The sequence below is a fragment of the Simochromis diagramma genome, unplaced genomic scaffold, assembly GCF_900408965.1.
Source record: "Simochromis diagramma unplaced genomic scaffold, fSimDia1.1 OVJJ01000387.1, whole genome shotgun sequence".
Taxonomy (NCBI): domain Eukaryota; kingdom Metazoa; phylum Chordata; class Actinopteri; order Cichliformes; family Cichlidae; genus Simochromis; species Simochromis diagramma.
In genome coordinates, this window is record NW_024387152.1 from 1,901,953 (window position 1) to 1,926,801 (window position 24,849).

At 40.5% G+C, this 24,849-nt stretch overlaps 3 protein-coding genes across 9 annotated transcripts in view; all 3 read right to left on the reverse strand.

Annotated features, from left to right (window-relative positions):
• LOC120743805 (homeobox protein Hox-C10a-like) overlaps nt 1-22,722 on the reverse strand; it is a 54,700-nt gene extending 31,978 nt beyond the window's left edge. For 6 of the 7 annotated variants that reach the window (XM_040047689.1, XM_040047690.1, XM_040047695.1 and 3 more), the window contains exons 1-2: nt 21,679-22,722; nt 18,557-19,900 (exon numbers count right to left, since the gene is read on the reverse strand). In XM_040047689.1, coding sequence (XP_039903623.1) covers nt 19,623-19,900; nt 21,679-22,393 — 993 coding nt within the window. In that variant the 5' untranslated portion in view covers nt 22,394-22,722 and the 3' untranslated portion in view covers nt 18,557-19,622. Of the gene's footprint in view, nt 1-9,960; nt 10,069-18,556; nt 19,901-21,678 lie in introns of those variants that run through there. The other variant, XM_040047694.1, reaches the window with a different exon arrangement.
• On the reverse strand, nt 1,044-5,838 carry hoxc8a (homeobox C8a). The gene is made up of 2 exons (XM_040047702.1): nt 5,080-5,838; nt 1,044-3,726 (listed from the first exon to the last, which is right to left on the reverse strand). The coding sequence occupies exons 1-2, from the start codon at nt 5,513-5,515 to the stop codon at nt 3,410-3,412; spliced, it is 753 nt and encodes a 250-aa protein (XP_039903636.1). The 5' UTR covers nt 5,516-5,838; the 3' UTR covers nt 1,044-3,409.
• Nucleotides 9,222-12,999, reverse strand: hoxc9a (homeobox C9a). Its single transcript, XM_040047700.1, has 2 exons — nt 11,127-12,999; nt 9,222-10,068 (listed from the first exon to the last, which is right to left on the reverse strand). The coding sequence occupies exons 1-2, from the start codon at nt 11,668-11,670 to the stop codon at nt 9,824-9,826; spliced, it is 789 nt and encodes a 262-aa protein (XP_039903634.1). The 5' UTR covers nt 11,671-12,999; the 3' UTR covers nt 9,222-9,823.
• Nucleotides 22,723-24,849: the final 2,127 nt, after the last annotated feature.

Genomic DNA, 24,849 nt, shown 5'->3' on the forward strand with positions numbered 1-24,849 from the left:
CTTGCAGGCCGTCATCGCCACACGGAGCTGAGGCACACAAAAGATGCAGGCCGAGCCGCGTCTTTACCACCGCCAATAAAGTTTACAGCAGGTACACTTAACTTTATTGGTAATGTCAACCCTCTGTTAAAACTACACACACACACACACACACACAGAAACACACACACACACACACACACACACACACACATTCACACAAAGGGGTAATGCGGGATGCTGGATAGCTGTGACTAAGGGACACTTCCGGAAATTTTCTAGAGACAAAGCGCACGTAAACAGAGAAATAAACACCCTGAATGAAAAGGTTGCGCTTTGGCGCAACACTGTTTGATCCGAGAGAGAGAAAAAGTCACTGTTAGGGGGAAAGCCATAAAAAGAGGAGACGTGAAAGACTCCGACAGCTTTTGGTCTCAGTCTGGATTGAGATGAAATGGTAATGTTTGATTGAAAAATAAGTTTCCAGTTAATGTGGATAAGTTTGCGTTTTTGCGAATAATGTTCGCATAAAAAGCCATGAACACTGCTTTCGTTCTGTCTTCCTTCGTTAGGCTGTGTTATGTTGTTACCCTTTAATACTATTTATTTATATTTATTAATTCATTTTGTTAAAATAAAAGAGGTCTGAAGCACAACAAGAGGTTAGTTCGTTTTTTGTTTTTTCCTTTTCTTTACAAAAGAATTCTTAGATGAGGATAATTTTCCAATTACGAGTGTGGGCTTAAATATAAATAGTTTCAATCGCACATTTCAATATGGACACTTTTTAACTACACATTATAAAATCTCCTAACACTTACTCCTTGGCATTGCATTGTGATGTATCCACAATGTTCCATATATGCACTGAAGCTTATTTGAACCGTTTATAAGTGAGCAAATAAAAAGCAACAGACTTTGAATAATTTAGCTGCCTAACGCTGAAATTCGGCAGCTAAATTATTCAAGTCCTGGGTCATGTTATGGTGTATTTACTACTATTATTTACTTTGAAATTACGTCTAATATTGCATTAAACTTGCAATAAATGCTTTTTTTTTTTTAAAGAAACAATATGTTGAAAATCATTCTGTTCTCAATTTGAAAAATTCAGATCCGGTTAAAAAAAGGAGGGTGAGGAGGGAATCAAACCGAGAGAAGGGTGAGGTCGAATTTCATGTTTTGAAAAAGAGGGTTCAAATTTCTGTTGAGGGCTAATATGATAGAGCAAGTACTGGTATTTTACCCCGTTAACAGCACGTTCAGAGACCCACATTGGTGTACCGTTTGATACTTATCGCAGTTTAGTCCTACTTGAGTGTGTTACTCAGATTTCACGTTGTCTGCTCACGTCCTCTGTCTATTACAACCCGTCATCATGAAAACCAGCTGGACTGCCGAAGAGAGATGTTACCTGTTACCTGCACTTGGCCTCCCCCGTTCGCTTTGATTTCAGCGCTCTGGTGCTTTTCCGGCGGATTGTCTGGACACAAGATTCACGCAACACCTTGCAAATGTATGGCCTCTGACAGATAAAGCCTCCCTCAAGCTCTGCCATTACTTTGTTTGATTATTAACATAGCACGTCAAATGTTTGCTCATCTCATCTCTCAAACAGCAATCAGTCATCCCGAGATTCATTAAGGAAAGCTTCGTGTCCTCCCCGAAGAGAGGAAGTTTCTTATTAAGAGGATGAATCAAATACGACTCAGGCTTTGGAGAGTAGGCCTGCTGTGAATGGGATTCGCTGTCTTTCCTTAAAAGGTAAAGGGATACATCCGCAAACGCGTGTCTGGCGCTTTTTTAATCGAACTGTTCTGAAAGTTTAAATTGGGAAAACTTTATTCAGGAGGCTTCTGCACTATCTTCCCTCCTGCCGAAGCACTTTTTGGGTGCACAGGCTGAAAATCGAGGCATCATCAAATCATCAGTTTTGAATTATTCAGGGGGCTTTTCTGTTGCACGTTATCTACTTATTGTTGTCCGTGCATAAAAACAGGGGTTCATATTGAACTCTTTACAGTGTGTAAAAAAGAAAATACTACCCTGCATATTTTCACTTCACCTATGTCTGCATTGCATTTGTTTTGTGTACACGGAGAAAGGGTGGTGATGATGTTTGTTCTAACAACAGAGTGCACAGTCTTAATAAAACCAGAAATGATAGTGAGCCATCTTGTTTATTCGTGATTTTACATCAACAATGGCGGGGACACACAATTCCGTCTTTCACAGGAGAAACACCAGAAAACGAGCATATTGTTAACATCAATATATAACAAGACGTACATAAAGATTATATTCAGTGCAAAACAACTACGCTATATCACCAGCACATTAAAATAAAAATTCCCTTACTTTAAAATCGTTGTAATTGTAGCTGTTGTTATCATACACAGTACATGTGCGTTATAGGCAGTTTTAGTTGTTGGGGAAATAGCTTGCGATCAAATCAGAGCGATGCCATAAATGTGGAATATAAATTCTGCAAAGGCAAAGCTCTGAGTTTTTAGGTAGTGCTGTGGTACAATCTCAAAAGTGTTTACTTGGCTTTGAGCTAAGTGTCTTCCCAAGACTCGCAAATTGTCTTCAACAAGTGTATACTGTTTGTTGGGTAAATGCTACATACATAACTTAATAATATAAGGTCGATATAGAACACTTTAAAATTAAAACCATATGAAATCTCTATATTCAGAAATCTCTATTGCAATTTCCCCAGGTTTAGGTAGCATCAAAGGATTCCAAACGATTGCATTTCCCTGGTAATCCTAGAGAAAGATGTCTGAGGAGCTAATGGCTGTCACATGAAAACGAGTAAAACAGTAACAGTAACAATTATAATAATAAAACTTGTGGTTTATACAGAGGCTGCTAGCCAATGCAACTGTTGCGATGATGTTTTAACACTTACTACTAAGTTATAGGCCTACATTTGTTTTTACAATTTCAGAAAGGCTACTTTGAAGTGATGTCTTTTTTTATGTAGGCTATAATCTATTTACAACACAGGTCGGCGTTGGTCATGTTTTGATCTTATTTGGCTACGTTTTTGATACAATTATTATTAAAAGCAAATTTGTAAAAAATAGCTAAGCCATTTTCCATCCAACATGCGTTTTAATTTACCCTCCCTTATTTTTTAAAACAATGGCCAGAGTTCTATGGAAAAAAAACAACGCTACAAGCGTTTGTAGCCTCTACAGAAAAATCCAAATGGTAATGCGCATCATGTTAGGATAAACGAAAGAATGGAGAATTTTGTCTATTTATGACAGCAATATTGGTGGGATTCCTGATCCCTCTTGACAAAATAGAAGGGTGGTCATAAAGTTGACGCTCTCTGCCTCCTTGTGACTCTTCGTCTGTTTATGGGACCTCTCCTTTTTTTCCTCTTTTTCACCCATATAACCATAAAAGGACCATAAAATCACTCCTTGGTCTCTTCTTTCTCTTCCGCTTCTTTCTCTTCTGCCTCTTCCCCTTCACCGTCCTCGTTCCCCTCTTCTTCGGCCTCGGCTTCGGCCTCTCCTCTTTGACCCGGAAACTTGTCTTTGTTGTTCTCTTTTTTCCACTTCATCCTTCTGTTCTGAAACCAAATTTTCACCTGTCGCTCGGTGAGGCTCAGGGCGTGAGACACCTCGATCCTTCTCTTACGGGTCAGGTAAGGGTTGAACAGAAACTCCTTCTCCAGTTCAAGAGTTTGGTAGCGACTGTAGGTTTGCCTCCCATTCCGTCTTCCTGGGGCTTGAAATATGAAATAAAGCCAGAGGTTAACAGGGCTCACCACGATTTTCCCATAAAGACATTCAGATGGCTGATAATTCTTTCTGAATTTACTCATTTCCTCTGCACAATCACTAACCCATTTCAGCTCTCACACATGCCAGATCACACTCAATGAAAAGAAAGAGCGAGTAGATGTCTTCTTGCAGTGTTAAGCTGGGTAAGTTAGATTTTCCATTAGCAGGAACATATATCAGTGTACACACATACCACCCACAATAGAGTCCGTAGTTTGCTTGGGATCTGTAAATAAATGTCTTCAAAGTAATAATAATTTACACACATGTCTGCTTCATTTACAGTTCATTCTGCAGGTCTGATGCAACTTTACAACCACATCCCCCAAGAGTTAGTGGAGTAGGATATAGTATTATTACTTTGAAGTTCAATTTTTAATCTGTACATGAAGGTAAAATTGCCCTAGATCCCCCATCAATTTAATGATGTTAAAACTCTACGAACAAAATCTATATACTCCTCCATGTCAGATTGGGAGGGGTGTTTACAGAAACTACACTGTTTCCTCTTGCAGCAGAGCTCATATAAACTTGACTGACATTTTCATTCATACTCATACAGGAGGACAATAACTAGGTAGGTAAAAGTATGAGAAGACAGAGATAAAGTTGGGGACAATATTGGGATGCATGTCTCTGAGCAGAAATGAAAAATGAAGCGCACACCTGTGTGGAGCTAAAGTAGCCTTATAGCCTGGACAGAGAGATCCATGAATGGAAGGGGTAATATCTACAAAGCCCTTATGATTATGGCTGTATGTGTCTGAGCCTACAGTGGGCCTGTGGGTCAAATTACCCCCAAAACTCTAAAACCCGGATTCTGGATAATCGTGGTATGTTGTGTTTTAGCTAACCCCCCTGTCACTCTGCATGCTGCTAGTGTGCATGGTATTATCGTATTTTAGACTACGACTTATCCATCCATTCTCATAGCACTATTAGAGTTTGTGAAATATCTTATGTGAACGATAATTGACTTCAAAGAGCGTGTCATGTGGCTGTAATCAGCAATTCAGCGTTTAAAGGCACTTTGGAAAGCAACCATTCAGCCCTGTATGGGCATGTGCTGCAGAGTAACAGCAGCCTGCACTTCAGGTTCTATGTGCCCCATCATGTTCTCTGACTTATTTCGTTTTATAGTTTAGAGACATACTCTTGTACACCCTACGTATTTAGCACACATGCACAATCACACACACATACACACACACACACACACAGACAGGCGGATACACAGTGACACGCGCGCACCACACGGCAACACTGAAAGAATAGGAAAAATTTGTATGATTCTGACCGTGGGGTCTCATCCAAGGAAACATAAGACTGGGAGAGGAGTTTTGATTTAAGTGGCCTTGTCCTTCTCCGGGGTTAGAGCTGCTCGACGATTTACAGTCTGGGTATTGCGCTAGGCTTGCGTCTTGTTGGGTACCATAAAGCGTTTGCCTTGGAAGGGCTTCATATCCATAAAATTTCGTTGCGTCTCCGTGGCAAGCCAAAGCGCAGGGGTTTTGCTGGTATCCGGGGTTGGAGATCCCCGTGGTCCCGTGGTGAAAAAAGTCCTGCACATGATGGGATGGGTGCTGAAAGCCCGGTGCGGCTGCTCCGGGTCCGTAAACTAGCGTGTGGCTGCGGGCAACGCTTTGTGGAAACCTGCAGTCGTAGTAAGTTGGCTCCAGTGACTCGCTGCCTTTGTATTTAGAAAAAAGAGGGTTAACAAAATAGGAGCTCATGTTTAGTTAGCATCAAGCAGACGGGCTCTCTCGCAGCAGAATATCTCCTTTAGGATGATGGCAGCCTTTTGTTTAGGGTCCCAACTCGCACAGCGCACACAAGCAGACAAACCGGAACTAGGAGAAACGCTGCCCCTTTGGACAATCTACGGCAGCTCACTCTCTCTGAGCCGTTCCTCTCATCGGATTTCTCCTCGCAGTCGTGAGTGGGTTTTTTTTCCAGGTTTTGTAGTCTCAAACCCGGCTCATGGCATGTGCTTTGGATGTATGTTAGCTAAGGTTACAGCTGGCTCGCTCGACCGGCACAGTCACAGGCGCTGCTCTTTTCTTTCTTTTTCCTTTTTTTAGATTCCCACCCAACCACCCCCACCACAGGCTCCCTCACCCTCCTCCAACCTCACTCCCCCCCCACCCCTTCATCTTTCCATGACCGGTCAGACGTGGGCCCTACGTATATCCACCTTGAGAAAGGCTTCACTAATCATAACCAACAATCTAAGAGGCTGTAAATATGATCAATGTTAAGTTTATCACACAAAAAAACCTTTCTTACAAGCTGAACAATTCAGTTGTGAAATGGTTACGATATAAAGACGATGAAGCATGATACATTTCCTGTGTAGTCTGAATTTATAGTTTTTGCTTCTTTGTATGGGGGTTATGAGGTGTTTAAAGCAGGGAGGATTTCCCCTCTTTCTAAGCGGATTAAGCTGCTGTGATGAGGTATTTTTATTTTATTTTTTTCTATCATGCCCTGAAGGTTATATACAAGTTCCCAGAAAACAGTTGGCCTTTCTTGGGCTCCATTGGGTCGGGATGATATTTGGGAGTTTATCAACAGCATTAAAACGGTATTAAAAAATAAAAACAACACAGATTCGGAGCTATTCAGTCCCCCGAGCAAAACACCGAATTGAAGACAAAACATTCCTCGATGCAAAACCGTGTAGAGGCCAAGGCGACAGATTTCCGCCAGGCGCTCCAAAGCACCGATGCACGCAAATATAAACACGACCTATGAATGCTATAGGTGCCATTTACTGACCCCGTAAAACCGACGAGGATGGGCAGTAAATCTCACACGGGGGAGTTCATAAAATTTAACATTGAATGTTTAGGTGCAATCAACTCGCACGATTCCCAGCTCAGTACTCGCGTGGTCTCTATGCCTGTGTGGGTTTTTGTGGGGTTACTGACGGTTTCTACACATCATCGTAAAATATGAAAGGCGCACTGGACGAATTTATAGACCTTTCACACTCTATAAATATGCAGATTGCCAATCACTTGTTGGAGAATTTGAATTGTTGGTACAGACGTTACAACCGACACGGACTGAGGACTAAAATGGTACAGGTAGCCCTTTCTTTACTGGACATATTATTATTATCATTATTATTATTATCATTATTATTGTTATCATTATTGTTATTATTATTGATGCAGCGGTTTATGCTTTTGCTTATTTTGTTATCGATGTGTTGCTTTGTTGCCATTTATTTATTGCACTGATTTTATGTTACAGATGCAACTGTTTAAAAACTGCTAATAAAGGAGTCTCTGGCTGAATGTGATTTTCGGCTCTTTATTAATTGTGGATTGTTTAAATACTTTTTTTAATAAAGTGTCTCAGTCTGGTTTGAATTTACAGCTTGAAAAGCAGAGGCAGCAAATATAAAAAAACACACACAGATTATGCATTATTATGTATTATGCTTAATTAAGTTTTTGTAAAAGGCTATGAACATGTACTGCATGTATATTGCAGATATGATTTTGCGTTTTTAGAATTGAGCACACAACTACCACCCACAAAACAGCCGTATTAACTCGTGAATCCACAGACAATGAAAGAAGCTACAAAAAAAAACGAGTAAATAACAAAAGCATAATCTTTTTTTCTGAAGTGAAAAAAAGAATACTATATTTGCACAGATTGTTTGGCCAGCACAACAACCAGCTGGCTCCATTCCGGATTGCTGTTCTGTGGCCTATTACACAAAATGTGGTTGGTGGCCATATCTGTCATTTTGTCATCGATAGGTTACTCTTCACTCTTCAGCCAAGCCACAGAGCTGTAAAAAAGCTCTTCAACGCAGACACACTCCTCAAAACGTGGACCTACAGCGTCATCTAGTGTCGAAATGTGTCATTAAACCTGAATAACTCCACCAATCAGCGACAACTGCTATGTGGCCAGAAAGGGTTGAATGTATAGAGGATGTGTGCACCCTGTATTTTTCTTTAAATAAAGTTAAAGCAGTTAATTACTGTGGAATCTATAAAACACGCGCCTTCTGTCTTCGTCTTGCTTGTCTGTAGACTTGAAATAGTTGCTGTGCTGTCGTTTCCTGTCGTGGCAGCTGATCACTTTTATACAAGAGATAATAGCGCTCTGCAGCACTCACATTTATGCACAATGGTTATTGACTTTTCCCATCTAATTGTAGACTAATAGACGACTCATATGATGAAGTGCAGGGGGTTTTGCGGCTGGCCCAGTCAGGCAAAAGTCCCCAGAACAGTGCGCATGCTTCTCCTTTGAACGAGTCCACCACCAGCGTCCATTAAAACCATAAAGTAATTTAGCCCAGACGTCTAGCCAGTTAGTCGAGTTTGCTTTGTTGGTCTGCATTTGAGACAAACAGCCGAGCTCCAACAGGGGCTGTAAAACTGGCATTTTTGTCCAAGCAGAGCGGAAATGCACTGGATTGGGCTTTGAAATTACAGCATCCTGCCCGTATTGTTTGCCACCACAAAAAGGCAATTTAGGTCTATCCCAGGAAACAAATGCGAGACATGGGAAACTGTCTCTCGCTTAAAACGAAACTTTTCAAATCTGGTCTCAGATTATCTGATCGCCAATGAGCCTGGCAATGCAATTAACATTTAGTTAGAAATTGTGTCTAATTGGTGGTTAATGTTTTTTTTTAGTACTCTTTCGGAAACTGCACAAATGTGGTTGATGGGCTACTTTCAACTCATATAGGGCATTGACCTAATAAAGAAATAAATATGGTAAAAACCTCGTGCATTCATCTCTGTCCCTATAAGAATATTATATGAACAATTTAAAAAGGATCACCTTTTTTAAGCCAGCATTTAAAATGTTTTGGTACATTTTAAAACCTTAAAGAGACGTGCTTTTGGGAGAATTTTATATAAAAAAAAGAATACTATGTATTTTGTTATTGATATAAAACATAATCAATTCTGCGTTGAGAGTTTTTTTCAGGTCTACTTACTCTCCTAAAATGGATAACGTATAAAACGGTATGAATGTGAATGTTTGCGACTAAGAAGCTGTAATTAAGACACAAGTGCAAAGCGATGCCAAGCAAAATTAAAACAATGTTGTCCCAGTAAAACCTTAAATAGGCTACGCCAAACTTTCTATATCGCCATTATTTGTAATAGCAGAGCTCAATTAGGCCTTTAATGTAATGGGGGCACACTCAGCGGCCAAAACAGTGCGTACTAAAAAATGTGAAGGAACTTTTATTAATAAATGAACCGTCTTTTGCGTTTGTAGTTTTGGTTGGGTCCGTTTTCCTGTTGTTTTGAATTTCAGAAATTTTTGTATCCATTTACTTATTTTCTAGTACGGGGTAATACTGTTTTGGATTCCCCTGTACAGCCGTGTAGTCTGCTAAATCCGATCGCAAATACACAGTCTGCAAAGCCACAATAAACACAGAAAACAAGAGCTTGGGATTATGGTTATATTTGCAGAGGTCTATATCTACACTCTATAATTAAACTCGTAGGCTACAGTCAAAAAAAGGAGAAAGAAAATGTGCACAAATACAGCTACAGCTATCACAAAAATACAAGACAGACATGTCGACCGCAGATGTTGCTGTACAAAATACTACACCTGCACAACAGCGTACAAAGAAAATAAACATGAAAGAAAACATTCACAGCATAAATTATGGTTTTTGTGAAATTCAAAGGAATTCAAGTATTCTCTTTCTCCGGACAGTTTAAGCGTATCCAAACTGCGCTTCTTTAATTTCTTTTACAAAACCACATATCTCGAAGTGAAAGCAAAGTGTAATTCTCTCCTTAGAAGTTTTCCGTTTTCTTTTTTCTTTCTTTTTTTCCTACTTAAACGCTCGACACATAAATGTACACTAAAAAATAATATTCGGCATCAAACAGTCTGGAAGTTAAGGTTAATACAAAAAAATCCAACAAAAGTGATAAATATAAGGAGGAGAGGGGCGCTTGTCGTGTGTTTTGGTACATCTGTGCTGTCCATTAGACTAGTGGTTATTGTTGGTTGTTTTGTCACTGTAGTCCACATTATTGGTCTTTGCTGTCGGTCTTTTCTTTGTTCATCTTCTTCATCTTCATTCTCCGGTTCTGAAACCAGATTTTGACCTGCCTCTCAGTCAGATTCAGCACTCTGGCGACCTCGTATCGGCGGTCTCTTGTAAGGTACATATTGAACAGAAACTCCTTTTCCAGTTCGAGAGTCTGGTACTTTGTGTAAGGACATCGCTTCTTCCTTGTGGAGCGGGCGTGTATCCAATTTGCCACAGGATTATCTGCAAATACAAACAACAACAATAATAAAGACAGAATAACAATATAAAGCTAAATTGTGAAACAGATGACATCAGCATTAACTGTTCGGCCTTTAAAAAAATAAATTGAATGAGGATTTATAGGAAATCTGTGGACTCATCAGAAAGTGCAACAAACTGAAAACAGTGCCAAGGCACACACAAGTTTGGGTGTACGTCGTTAAAGCTAAACTGCCAGTTAACATTTTAAGGAAAGATTCTCAGTCTTACACTTTCCAAGCCTCCACTGATTTGCTTCCTTGTCCCCTTAACTTGTGAGTAACACCGTCGTAAAATACTCAATGCGCTTATTCACTTTATTGGCCCATAAAATGGCCCGTGGTTCAAGCCTTTACAGGTCCGTGGTGAAAGTCCTCGAGTATGTCCCTACATTCCTCAAGTTGTCTGAAAAAAAGAGTCATGTGAATTTGTTTTGGACCCAGAGAAGAGAGCAGATAGTCATATGCATCCATACACATGTATGTAATCTCTTCACTATGTGAGAACCGTTTTTATTTCCTTTTATTCCATCTGGGGGTCAAACAGAGCCAGAATGTGGCTTTTCCACACAGGAAGGGCCCATCTAACAATACAGGACTTAAATTCGGCTTACAGGGTTTGCTGTGCCATCTTTAATAGCACGGGGTCAACATAAAGTCGTAACAATGCACCATATGACGAATATGGATTCTCAAGTGAGTTTAGGCCGTTCACTTTAGAACACCTTGCATGTGTTTTAAGCTTATGCAACATCCTCCCAATTTCAACGTCTTCCTGTAGGTTTGAGTCCATGTTAACAACCCCGTCTGGTTTTATTGCCCCAATATTAGCCGAGAAGCATTTGTCTTTTATAGTTCCTAAAGCTTGCTCCCTATAGCAAGAAGCGATTCAGAGCTGAGCTGAAAGGAAGAATGTAGCAGTTTATAATTTTACTTTTAAGCAGGACGTTCAAATGGCTCTGAGCAAAAGCATATTTAAAGCTAACCCAAAAACAAAACACCCACCGGCTGTAAAAAGATCGTATAGGCGCTTGAACTTACTCGGATCTAGCTCCGGTTTCTCATCTTTATGTTTTCCTGAAGCCATGAGCTCCGACTCTGGAGAGGGGAGATTCTGCTGCGCCTTGTCTCGCGTGTCAGTGGATGAGCAGTACAGATAATCCGTGTAGGTCCGTCCGCTGGAGCCGAGACACTCGCCGGCTCTGTGTTCTTGAAATGCATCGGGCTTCAGCCCGTAGTGCCTGTTGTTCCCCGGATAGCCATGGAAAGGCACGGCGCCTGATATCGGCTCCAGCCATGACCGCACATATCTCGAGTCTGTGCCTAAGTGAGGTTGGTGACTGTATGGATGGTAAACCACTGATGACTGGGAGTGTACAGGGGCCCAGGAGGTGGAGAAGACGGGTGGCTTGGGTGCGAAGCTGCAGGAAGGATAGTCAGCACACTCCGGTACTAGCGACGTCGGACGAGGACCGGCTGGGTGCGAACCGGGCGCCGAAAAACGAGTTGCAGTAAGGACATCGTCGTTTTCATGGTTGATCAAGGAGTCCACATAATAATTACTTATGGGACCCGTGGTCGACATGTCGAAGCTTCACCGACTCTTTTACATGCATCCGATTATTATATGGAGTGTATGTGTACTTTTTTTTATCTAGCCATAGAACAATCAAGGCAGGTAATTATTTCTCAACGCTTCCCTGGCTGCTATTGGCTGCCTCACCAACACGTGATTATATTTACCCCCACAAAAATTGTACAGTGGATCAATGCGCCACTTATCTTGGGATACCAGTGCACATAAATCGGATTAAAGAATATAATCTTTTACTATTTTTTCTCGGAGACACAGAGGCAATTCCAAAAACTATGTTCTTTCATGAAGAAAATACGCATTTGTAGTTCTAGTAGTGGATCTACCTCTAGTCGCACAACAGACCTGCGCACATTACGTCTAAGAGCAAGGCACTATTTGATGGTGTAATCAATCTTTGTCTGGCAAAATCTACCGTAGCGCCATGCTGTTGCAAGGGATAGCATTACAGCAAAGTGTTTACCGAATCGTTTACTCTTATATCTTTATCAAACCACGCTTTAAAGCACGTTTGATAAAGCGGAGGTGTTAGAGTTTCCTGCGGCATGAGGTTTATTTCTTAGGAAAAAAGCCTCTACGGTGGCTAGATATAGCTGGATTGGATACTGGAGAGACTGAATCAAAAATACGAGGATGTAGCATACGCCACTAATAAAGTTTGCACTGTTTTAACGAGGATACAGCAAACATTTCCTAAATGGGATCTGCAGAGATAGGAGAGGAGGGGATTCAGATTCTTGACAAGCAGCCCACTACGGCGCGCTATATTCGGCTAGTGACCGTTCATGTTTTTATGCCCATCAATAAATTTTAACGAGGACCATTTGATTGTTCATAAACGTGTCGTTAATAAGACTGCATCCGAGTTCCTCGCTCAACATTAAACCGGCACCACCACCACCACTATGAGTATCTGAAACAATTCATATGAAACAAGAAGGGCCGAAGACAGCAGAGCGGACTTTGGAAGCAGAAGAGGTAAAATGGTTCATTAAAAGGCTAACTGTGAAAGCTTTAATGACAGGGGTAATGTTACTGTTGTATCCAGTGGCATGAGTCTGCTGTTTTTTGCCCTGCAATGCACATGGGTAGCTTGTCAGTTAGCAGGCAGTGAAACAAGAATTGATTCTTAAATAGAGATGCAGAGACACAGCAAATAGAAGAGGATCAACTATACGTTGATACAGGAGCAACTAAAGTAGCCACCGGCGTCATACAGAAGAAAATATAATGCATTTGCGGAGGGTGGATGAGGTAGATAATATAGATGATGAATTATTAATTCCTAAAAGCTGCACACGTTCCAATGTGCCTGCGCGCGCGTGTGTGTGTGTGTGTGTGTGTGTGTGTGTGTGTGTGTGTGTGTGTGTGTGTGTGTGTGTGTGTGTGTGTGTGCTTTCACCCACACTGTTATATTTTGCCCATATGTTGTATTTGGACTATTTAATCTGTTTTATGTAGTATTTATTCTTTTATGTGCAACTGCAGGTTTAATGTTTCAGATAATATCGTCTCTGCTGTGCACTAGTTGTTTATAAAAGGAATTGAACTGGCAAAAAGAAGGTTAACTGATTGCAACCTTTAAGACAAGAAATCCATTTTGGGACGTGCAAAGCTGACAGTTATGTGCAAACGAGAAAATATGTGGTGTGGAAGAACAAGTCACACTTCACTGTGGCAAACATTATCTCAAACTGGGCTAAAATACAGTTTCATGCACTGAAATATACGAAATAAGAGTTTAACAACAAAGAAAGAAAGAAAAAAGAGCGAAAATAATGATTGTAATAAAATGATAATTATCCCAATTTGCAACATCTGTAGCGTTGGCGTTTAAAAACGAGCCTTTGTCAGCGCCAGGCTAAGGAATAAACGATGCCGGTAATTATCCTAGATCAGCTAGAGTCGAAATACAGTTTTACATTTGTTGATTAACCGACACGATATTCAACATTTTGGCTTCGTGGTGTAAAACAACGTGCATCAAATCATATACGCAGTAGGAAGTCCTACGTTTGTCCTCGCTGCTGAGTTCAGATTCAACCATGAAATTTAAAAGACCAGACGGCGGACCTTAACCCGGATAACTCCAAACGGTGTCCTGGTGTGTGCTGATGAATGCGCAGCTCTGAGCCTAGTTATTGTTCACCCACAGGTTAATCGAGACAAAGAAATTTACCAAATGTGCTAATCAGTTATTTTATTCATTTGTTTTTTCTGGAGGTTTAACATTTGCAGTCTGCTGATTTCAGATATTCCCAGTATAATGAAATAATACTCAATGAGCAATTATTACAATCTGATGGTAAAGACGGATTCGAATATATCCTGTATCGATGTCTGCAACAACGCACTAATATCATTTTTATTGTTTTGAAGTGTGCTTTTGTTTCTGTGTGTGCGTGTGTGTATGTGTCATTAATGAGAAGTAACTTCTGTTCAATTATCTCCCATCATCCATTTCACTCTTTTGCTATAAATAAAAAGTACTTTTTATATAAACCATTTGTTGTTTGTCGTTTCTTTTTTCTTTTTTTGAATGTCTGTCCTTAATCTCTATTCTTCCAGGGCACAACTACACTTGCAGCTGAACCAGCTGATAATATACTGTCGCAGTATTTTGTTGCATGACCAAACACTGTCCTATTTTAGTTCCGTAACATTTTATAGAGAAACACAACCTCGTGTAGCAGAAGTGACTGTTTGTGTTGAACACATGCACTCTAAAATCAGCAAATCAAGAGTGAAACTTGACAAATCAAAAGTATACGGGTAAAAGTTTAACTGGAGAAAAATACAGAACCGTCTGTTTGGCTTGTTTATGGGATTTGTAGTCGTCTGTGGCACAGTTGGTTTTATATCTGAGGTTTCAAAAAATCTCATATTGGTCTAATAACGATTTGTAATCTATGCAATATATGACACTGTCTATTACAGCGAGTCTACGTTTTCATTTTACTACAGTCGTTTGTCCTTCTGACATGCAAAATAATTTATCCAAAAAACGGCTTCTTGAATCAATGATGACAATAGACTAACTATAACTCCGCCAACCTATATGTACGTCAGATTCTGACACGTATCACTTACACACATTTCGCATGGACAAAAATACACACAAATACAGGTGTTGTTGCAATTCTCAAAAGGCCTATTTGTGCCGCATGAACCAAAGCGTGCACTGATGCTTCTTATTAATACGGACTCACAGGCATGTAATCAGTGTTTGCTCCGTCAAAATAATCTTCGCGCCCGCGTTTTTAATTCAGCAGCCACCTTTCACCGTAAAAAATGATTGTAGATGAATACAGCAACATGCTTCTCGTGATGATATTAGAAGGGGAACTTCAGCTAAGATCATTAGTACACTTGCATGAAAATCGCCGTGTGTGCAGATTACGAATTTCTCTGTAAGTGTATCTTTATAAACCCGCAAGGCTACTCAAGCTGATATTACACCCAATGCTTATTCAGATAAACTGACTCATCTTGATTGTCAAGTGAGTCAGAACTCTGTATCTGAGTCTGCTTTTATCAGCAAAACCAGTCCGGGGAGATAATAAACATGGATACGAGGTGTGCGTTGGAACATGACTTTCTTTTATTAGACATGCCCGTTTAGTGCCAGAATGGAAGCGCGTTATTTTTCCTGTTTAGAGCAGAGATACTGAAAGTAATTATTCTGTCAAATGAATGGTGAGAGCAAGATAACTACTGCAAAATTGACAAGACATCACAAGACATCACAAGTTCTCCCTCACATGCGCGCGCGCACACACACACACACACACACACACACACAAACACACAAATACAAAATAAACGCGTCTCATTTCCCTTTTCCAAAATTAGTTAGTCACGTTCAAATACGACATCTAGGCTATGTTATCTGTTTAAACTACACATAAAGATAATTCAAAGAAACGTTAACACAATGTGTTCATAACGCCCCAAACGCTGAATATTAAGGACCACAGAGTTGCACTGAAAGGCCAAAAACTACAATAACAAAATGTATATCTGTATTTCTCCTCCTGTATTGGATGGAAATCCCAAGATGACCGCTGCACGCCAGTGTTTCAGAGAATCAATAACTGACATTCTTATTCTAATAAATTAGCTTTAAAAATGTCTTTCAAACGCATTTTGTGTCAAAACAGCCCGTAAAGTGATCAGTTCTGAAGCTGATCAATTACAGTGCTGGTGAGCAGGCCTGTGACAGTTTGAATTTTTTCGCGCAGTTAATATATAAAACAGCGTAAGTCTCTTTCTCTCTCGCGCCCCCTTTTTCTAAGGCCACGAGTGTCACTTATTTACAGAAAAATTCTATTCTTATTGAGGCTTTCCTTTATAAGCCATCCTGAGGCTGGAAAGCGTTCTCAGTTATTAAATGTCATTCAACAAATCCAAAAAAGGCGCATTTTAAGAGTCATTCCTGCACCGCACAAATTGGCAACAGAGCAGTCTTCACATTTTCCATTCCAAAGAAAGAAGGATAACGCCCCTTCTGAATTCAAACCCTAATCGATCTTCTTGGTAAAATGGTAAAAATAAAATAAAATAAATTTCGAAGTGCTAATTTTCCTCTCTATCATAAAATAAACATAATGAATGTGGAAAATGACAGTAGAAAAAAGGTAAAGGGGGAAACAAAGAAAGAAAGAAAAGCTGTTAGCATATTTGGTTCATGTCTGATCATGCCAGCAGCAGTGAGACATCTTGAGCTGTCCCAAAGGAAGCGGCTGTGTAAAGGCTTCAGTTCCTGTGCGCAACTACAAAGTGGAATAAATTACTTTATGTGTATATGGTTTTAGGGTGAATCTGTGCAGCTCTCGGGGCTGTTTTCGGCGCTGTAAAGTCTTTGTCAGTGGTGCATTCCAAGAGAGACACTCATTCACTGAGCTGAATGAAAGTGACTTTGGATTCCAGACTGTCTCTTCCACTGGTGCTACCGCTACAAGGAGGGGGCTGAGAAAACAAGGGGAGATAGTGACTAGCATAAACACTGGACTGCCTTTCCAAAAAAAAAAAAAAAAAAAGTGCTTGCAGAATAAGCAGCTCTTTCATCAATAAGTTATTTTGTTTCATTGACCGCTGACGTAAGCTAAAACCCCTTTCCTGACAGATATCTAGTCATTTTTGAGAGTTTCTTTTCTATTTTCCTTCTTCCCCTTTCATTAATTTTCACTATAATAAAACAATGTTTATTACAAGACATAAAGTTTTGCCAACTATCTGTGACCGTCAGTGAGTTTAGATTCAAACATAAATATCATTCATTTCTAAATTCACGCTAGAAATGAATGGTTACTCTGATAATTTCATTAATTTAAGTGCCATTAGTCCAAAAACGTACACTGAAAGTGTTGCGGGTCGACTCCAATAAAGATATAATGTGTGCCCATTATGTTTTGGAAACTTAGCCACAACACATAACAGATGAAACCGTGTAAAACCCAGGATATTCTTCCGCATAGCGGTCCGTGGAAAGACAAAATAAAGTTTCAAACATTTAAGTAGAACCAGAGGAAACACAACTGAAAGACATAAAAGACCCAAGTTCTTTAATGCACCCAAACACACAAAGATTTTTGTAGGAATTTGTACTAAAAATGTAACATTTTGAATCTTCAATGCAAAATGTGGCTAACGGAGCGATTTTTGTTTGTGTGTATTCTAATGTTTTCTAGTAAACAGTCATCAGTAGCTATTGCTGGAAATGACAAAGTAGCTTTTTGTGTTGACGTTAGGGAGCCTATCACTGCAAAACTTCCCAGCAAATTGGAAGTTGGAACTGAACGGCCTTTTGGTTTTAAACACTTAAAAGAAGTTGTGCGTTAGCAGAAGAAAGAGCTCAGATGAAGTCATAGAAGTGTCATTAGCATAAATGTCCTGTTACACATTTCTCTGATAATTTAATTAGTCAAGTCCGCGACATATCCAGCCACCTATGTATCCATGTCTCTTTCAATCTCATCATAAAACAGCTGAAACAACGAAACCTAAACGGACAGCCAGTGATGACAGATGCACCACTACGCAGTCTAAAACTTTACCCCATGTTGTTTACAACCTATTCTCCTTCTGAGAGCCTCTGGGAGGTTTTACAGCCCACCACAAAAATAACAGCAAAGAAAGAAAACGTCTCTGTCCAAGGTATTGCAACTCAGTTCATTTACAATGCCATTTGCGGGGACCTGTGTGACTATAGGGGGTAATTCGGCGGAAATTGTGCCCTTGATGAAGACGAACTGACGTAATCAAGGCAGTTTCTTGTTGCCGAGCCAGGAAGCCAACCCCAACAACATGAAACTACCTAAACCACGCTTCAGCTTCGCGCAAAGGGGTTTACAAAAAATATCCATGGAAAGGACAATGCATGAAAAGCCAAGTGGGGATTAACACTATCCAGCACTAAGGAAAAAGGCGAGTATGATACACACTGTGGTCTGCAATCATGCTGCTTTTTACGCTGCCTGTAGACACATTAGATGTGCCATGACTTTTAATTGTATCGTCTCAAAAACCGCATCCATGTAATTTTGCTACTCTTCTAAATTCATAAATATTATTGTGTCAGCGCAGCGTAAATTTAGTCCATTCGTTAAGTAAACATAGCTTAAAAATCCAGTCCAGCAAATCTCCAGAGCTAATCCAAAAAACAAACAAACAAAGAAAACAATCAACAACCAGCATCCTGATTCGAGAAAGAAACTGAGTAGCAATCAGCAGCACGCTGAAACAACTTCATTCAAACTACGGACGCGAGCAGGCGTGCACCGTGCGTGCCAAATGAGCTGTCAGGCAAACTTCTCTGACAGATGCGCCACACTTCCCGAAACAGGAAATAAAAATATTACGTAAAACCGGGTCCTACCTTCACTTGCCTTCGGTAGACGCCTTCCAGATGCGCTTTGTTATCCACGTGTTTGCCGTGACGCTTGTTATTATTGTCACTGGAGCCGTCGCGGTCGCTGTCCCTTTATCCACCATCCTCCTTATCTCCTGCGCCCATGAAGCTCCACTATCCCCGGGGTGGAGGCGCCTGCTCCTGCCAGCCCAGCGCCTCTCGGCTGGGTCCTGCACACTGCAGTCTCTGCTGTGTGGATTAGCCCTCCTCCACACACACCTTTAAACGCATCTTTACTGCTGCAGCACATTATATTTGCAGATCATAAAATCCACCCCCAACGCTTTCCAGGGCGAACCTGACATTAGAATTTTATGACCTTGACTTACTGTGGTCACCTGGATAATATTTAAATCAACGTTATGGTCTCTCACTTCTATTAAAACTGCCATGATCTCCTTCTCTCATCCGCAGTGTCTCTCCCTCCCTCTCATTTTCATTGCTATGCTAGGGGAAGGACAAAGTTGGAAATAGCTTTTTATCTAATTCGCCCTCCTTTCTTTCTTTTTTATTGTTTTGGAATCGTTCGCCATGACATAGTTTAATATCATCGCGTGCATGCACATTACACACCAAGGAAGAAGCAGCAGCACAAGTGGCATTTCATTCATTGAAGCTCAGCAAAATGAAACCGCTTACATGCCACTAGTTATTTATAGACTGCGTGAATGTCGCCTCCTCCTTTCCTTTGGTTTATGTTATATTTCAATTAAAATTACAAGCTAATAGCACCTTACTGTTCCAGTGTCGCTACAACTGTTTACCTGGAAAGCTCAGGTCTGGTCTGCAAGTTGCAGCGTTTAGATCGTTCATATAGGAAGGCACGATGTGTGCACGTGTGCTTAGTGTGCACATAAGGATCACTAAATAATTGCTGGATGTATCATTTATAGACACATGCATGTCTGTTGATATCTTTGCCTGGGCTGTCTGTGTGCGTGATTTGGATGTAATGGATGTGATGCATGATGTGTGTGTGTGTGTGTATGTGTGTTTGTGTGTGTGTGTGCGTGTGTTTTTGTTAAATATCTGTTCAGGAGTAGTTGTAGACTGCGCTCTGTTCCCTTTCTCGGCTCTCCCTGTTTAGCTTCTTGAGCTTCATGCGTCTGTTTTGGAACCAGATCTTGACCTGTCTGTCGGTCAGGTTGATACTCCGGCTGATCTCCAGGCGGCGCTCCCGAGACAGATACATGTTGAACAAGAACTCCTTTTCCAGCTCCAGCGTCTGATGCTTTGTGTAGGGACAGCGCTTCTTCCTTCCACTTTTGGCTTTTAACCAGCTTCCCGTTGTCTTTTCCGCGGACAAATCATCTATCGGACCGAGAGAAATAGGACAGTGAGAAAACAGGCGGCCAAATCCCGACATTTTGCGCGGAGATCTTCAAGGCGTTGATCAGTACAGTAGATGCTATGTACACGCCCACATCTTCTAAATGCACATTCAATACCGTTCAAAGAAATCCAAATTAGTAGTTTAAGAGAACAGCTTCACCTGGGTGCTTCACCTCCGCTCTTACTCGAACAAATGAACTACATCGAGCATCGCACCTTTTCTAACAACACCTACTGCTTGCAAATTGCTTCTGTAAGATGTACAACTATAATTAGATGGAATCAAACGAGGGTGTGCAGGCACTTCCTTTGTCTATGTTGGACCTCAGACTCCCATAAAACTTTATTACCTTTGCACACCGGAGCCAGATATATTTTTTATTTTTTTTATTTTTAGCTTCATCTTAAAACAAGAGGCGGTCTCTGCAGCATGATACCAGATTTAGGGGGGGTAAGGACAAAGAAACAACGCATCGAAGTACCAGCAGCGGAAAAAATCACACTGCTGCTCTGCACACTCACTTAATTTCTTGATTAGCTCGCAGACTCTAGGGAATAACGCCCCCCCTCCCCCAACGCCACACACGTATAAACACAGGCAGATTATTTTAATAATTACCCTAATGTGAACAGTCGCTGTGTGCCCAACATTTAATCATTACCAAAACATTTAATTCCGTAATTTAATTCTCACGAACACGCGCAAACACACAGACAAACACACCCACCCACACACACACACACACACACACTCTCCCCCTCCCAAATCCAAATATACACAAACACAGACCCTACAGCATTGTCCAATTAAATTAAAAAAATAAAAGCATAGTGTTGATCTTCATCTATAAATAACAAGGTGAAATTCACTTTAAATAAGCTCATGAAAAATATGTAAAAACTTTAAGATTCATTACGGGTGTTATACCAGTGCCACTACGACTAATACTACTAATACTAATGCTGCTGCTATTACTATAACTACTAATACTACTACTAATAATGATAATAATAATAACTAGAAATACAAAACGATCAACAGATTGTGGTTTTACGGAATTATTTTACCTCTGCATATTTTGTCAAATATAACGTGTCAGCTTTCTTTCCTGAAAAAGCAAAAGTATCGTCCAACGTGTTCTTTTAATTTAAATGTTTTACGTACACCGTAAAATTAGTGGCCTTTCATGAGCTTACACTCTGTCTATTATTATTATTATTATTATTATTATTATTATTATTATTATTATTATTATTATTATTATTATTATTATATCCTCAATAATTTGGGTCGAAAAGTTTAAAACTTTGGAGACAACCCGTACAATTTAATACTGGCTCAATGCCAGAATTTTGAGGTATGAAATGGTGCTGTTACTTCTGTCAATAAATAACCAGAGCTTGTATGAAAGAGAGAGCGGCGGGAGGGGGGCTGTTTATTCTAATGATAACTGCCCATCTCACGTTGTCACATTAATGGAATTGTGTTAAATGCCACGAGCACCGTACCCCCTCCTAGGCCAGGCTATCAAATCCCCATGCAGACCATATGACTGATATCAAACACAAAGCTACACTAAAGTTATTAATTATTGCATCTGTGCGATCCTTTTAGTAACACCGTCAACAACCCGCCTGCGTGTGCGCGTGAGCATTGTATTGACACATTGACACATTGTACTGACACATATGCACGTGTCTAAGTTAAAGTTGGGGGTGGGGGATGATGTGGGGGTGGGCGTAAATTAGCATTCTACCTTTTAATTCCCCGTCCGAGATATCTGTGCAGCTGTCACTCTTGGCCTTCTCTTCCTTCCTGCTCTGACTCTCCTCTGTTTTGGAAAGCTCTCTCGCTGTCTCCTTCGCTTTGCTGCGACTTATTGTCGATTCTGCTGATGGTTCAACAGATGTCGCCAAGTGGGTCAGAGAGAAACTGGAGGGGAACTGCCGACCATCCTGTGGCGGCCTCTCTCCGCTGTACACCTTGAAACATCCGCTGGAAGAGGAGGCAGTTTGCTGAGGCCGGCAGCTATTGTCCCCAAGCCGGATGTAAGTGGCTGACTCTGTTGTCTGTTTCCCCTTATTGCTGTCATCCTGGTAGAGGCAACAAAACGCCTCCTCTTTGACGCTACCCATTGGAAACGAGCAGGGTTGTAAACACTGGGCAACAGGTTGCTCGTCCCTGGAGGTTTTGGAGCCTGGGGTCCATGTGGCCAGTTGTGTTGACAGGTAGGCCTCATCCTGGAAGCCGCTGAGCGACACACCGCCCGGAGTAAGAATCTCGTCTCCTTTCGAGAGTGAAGACAGTCCAACCTTCCCACTGTTTCTCATCACTGAATATCCGTACTCTGCAGCTGAGTGGATGTACATTCCGGGGTTGCTGGAATAACTGTCACCCCTGAAGGAAGATGATCCTCCCATTAAGGAATCCATGAGGAAGTTACCGGGAGCTATGTTATTCGGACATGACATTTTTGCATTTGGTAACACAGTAATCGTTTGGTGTGTTCCACTGGTCTAAACTACGGGATTCTCCGGGAGAAAAATGACAGTAGGATGCTGACATCTTTTGGAGGGGGGTGCAAAAATATCAGTAACATAATTATGGATGCTCGGAGACATGTCATGTGAGTTTCAGACCAATAGCTGCGTGGAAGTGGCCTTGATGCTCCAGACTGACGTGACGTCAGCGCGGTCAAGTTGGGAAGAGTAAGGGGTTTTTGGTAGAGCAAGAGCGCCACCTAGTGACCATCTGGGGGTCAGACCAGCAGGCCCATACCAGGAAGAACAAAGGACGGCAGCTCTTGCTGCAGTGATTTTAAGGCTCTTACTACGTGGCTTTTGGATGTTTTATTTCTAGTTCAGCACAAACTTTTAGATGCTTCAAAGCAAATTAACTCAGCCATGCCTCGAGTTTCTTTTCGCCTCGGAGCTTATGCTGTGGAGCCGCCTGGATTTGATCCAAATGGTACAATTTGTGTATTTTCTTTTTGTTTGCTTCTTTTTAAAACTCCAACCGCTTTGTTGTTGTTACAGGTTTAGCGAGAAAAGCTGTAAGCGGGTAAGAAGATGTGTTGTTTTCTTAAACAAAGCCTCAGCAGGAATGAGGACGTTTTTTACGGTGGGAAATTTAAAGAAATAGTACAGATGAATGTGTGGAGCAGCCCAAAAAGTAATTGGCCAGTAATTTTTTTCTTTTTGCTTTTTTTCTTTTGACCTGCTTAATATAAAACTGTCATCTTTTGGGAAAAGACTTTTTGACTGATTTTGTAGCATTACCACCATAATTTGGATTCTCTGATTATTAATTTGGATTTGTTTTTGTATTACCATTGTGCTCCAGCTGAAATGCACCAGAATTCATTAGACTAATCATAATAATAATGCCACATCTTTTTAAAGCAATTGGTCAACTTTAAGTAGACTGAAAGAACCAACGAAGCAGCACTTAGCTGTTTAACGGGGTGTCGCCTTATAATGTGTTCAACTGTACGGGGAAATTGCAAATGGGTGGCCTACAAGGATATTGATGTTGTGGTGTACAGAATTATATTTTACGTATATATAGCCTAATAAATAGGTATTTGCTTACTTGAGCACATATAGTATTTCTATAAATGTTTCAATTCCTTTGCACATGTTTGGTTGTGTTATTATTAGTACTTTAACTGTTTTTTAATTGTTTGTTGTTTTGCTTTGTTTTTTTTACCATTATTATTGTCATCATTATTTCACACGCAGAGTAGCAGTGGAAACAAGGATTTGAAAATAATTTCCTCTATTCAATATACGAGCTTTGAAAGTGTTTACGCACAGAAAGGTTTTTTAATGTGATTTTGTTTCTTCGGTCCTCAAAGCTAATTAGATCATGTCTAAATTATAATAACAGTTATCATGTAAAAAGCATAAAAACATGGGGAAAAAACAACAAAGTAGAATAAAACGGATATAAAACAAATATAAATGTAGGCTGTTGTCCAACTTTCATATCATGTAATTTAAAGCCTACATTAAAAGTCAGAAGAACAACAGCGTTATATTTTATACCCACTGGGTTGAAACTAAACCGTAGTTTAGCTAATGTTGTTGACTTTTCCTCGTTAACATAGAAAAGCTGGCTAGAACGAGTTAGACCTCAGCATATTTTGTATTTCAGCAACTGTAAAACTTGGCTGCTAAAGCAGGCTATGTTTAAACGCTTTAAAATGTTTGTTAAAATGCTTTAACCACGGAGACGGTTAGCCTGCTTGTTTACTCTGTGAAAGCAAATGCACGCGAGGCTGTGTTTCCAGTTCAGAATCATTTCCAAAGGCAAGGGCAACATATTTTGTATCACTTTGCGCTTTTGGTTATGTGTGTAATGTATATAAAATTGTTGTGCGTCAAGGTGATATAAAACCTTTTGCTTTTACACACACACACACACACACACACACACACACACACACACACACACACACACACACACACACACACACACACACACATAGTCAATGTAGGTGAAATAAATAATCAGAGTAAATGATGGTTGTTTTGTGTTTTTTTTCCAAACACCCGCCGAACACACGAAATCTTGGCCGTGTGGATACATTACTGTAGTGAACGTGTTCATCAAACACCACAGCATAAACAATACCCTGGTGTTTAGCAATGAGGAGACAATATAGACAACATAGAGAATGAATAGAAATGTAGCCAATTTTCACACCTAAAAATTGTGCAACAAAGGCAGGTTTTTGCTTCATAGAAGGACACAACACCCACACGTTATATTGTCAGCTCATTTCACAAAGTCACACCACTGACAAACACGCACAAAAATGCTTTATGACACATTCCCACCTAGCCCGCAGGCTAACAGCGACTCAGCACAAAGCCTGAAACAGTCACGAGTATAAGCAAATTATATGCGCACTAGTTAGATTTAA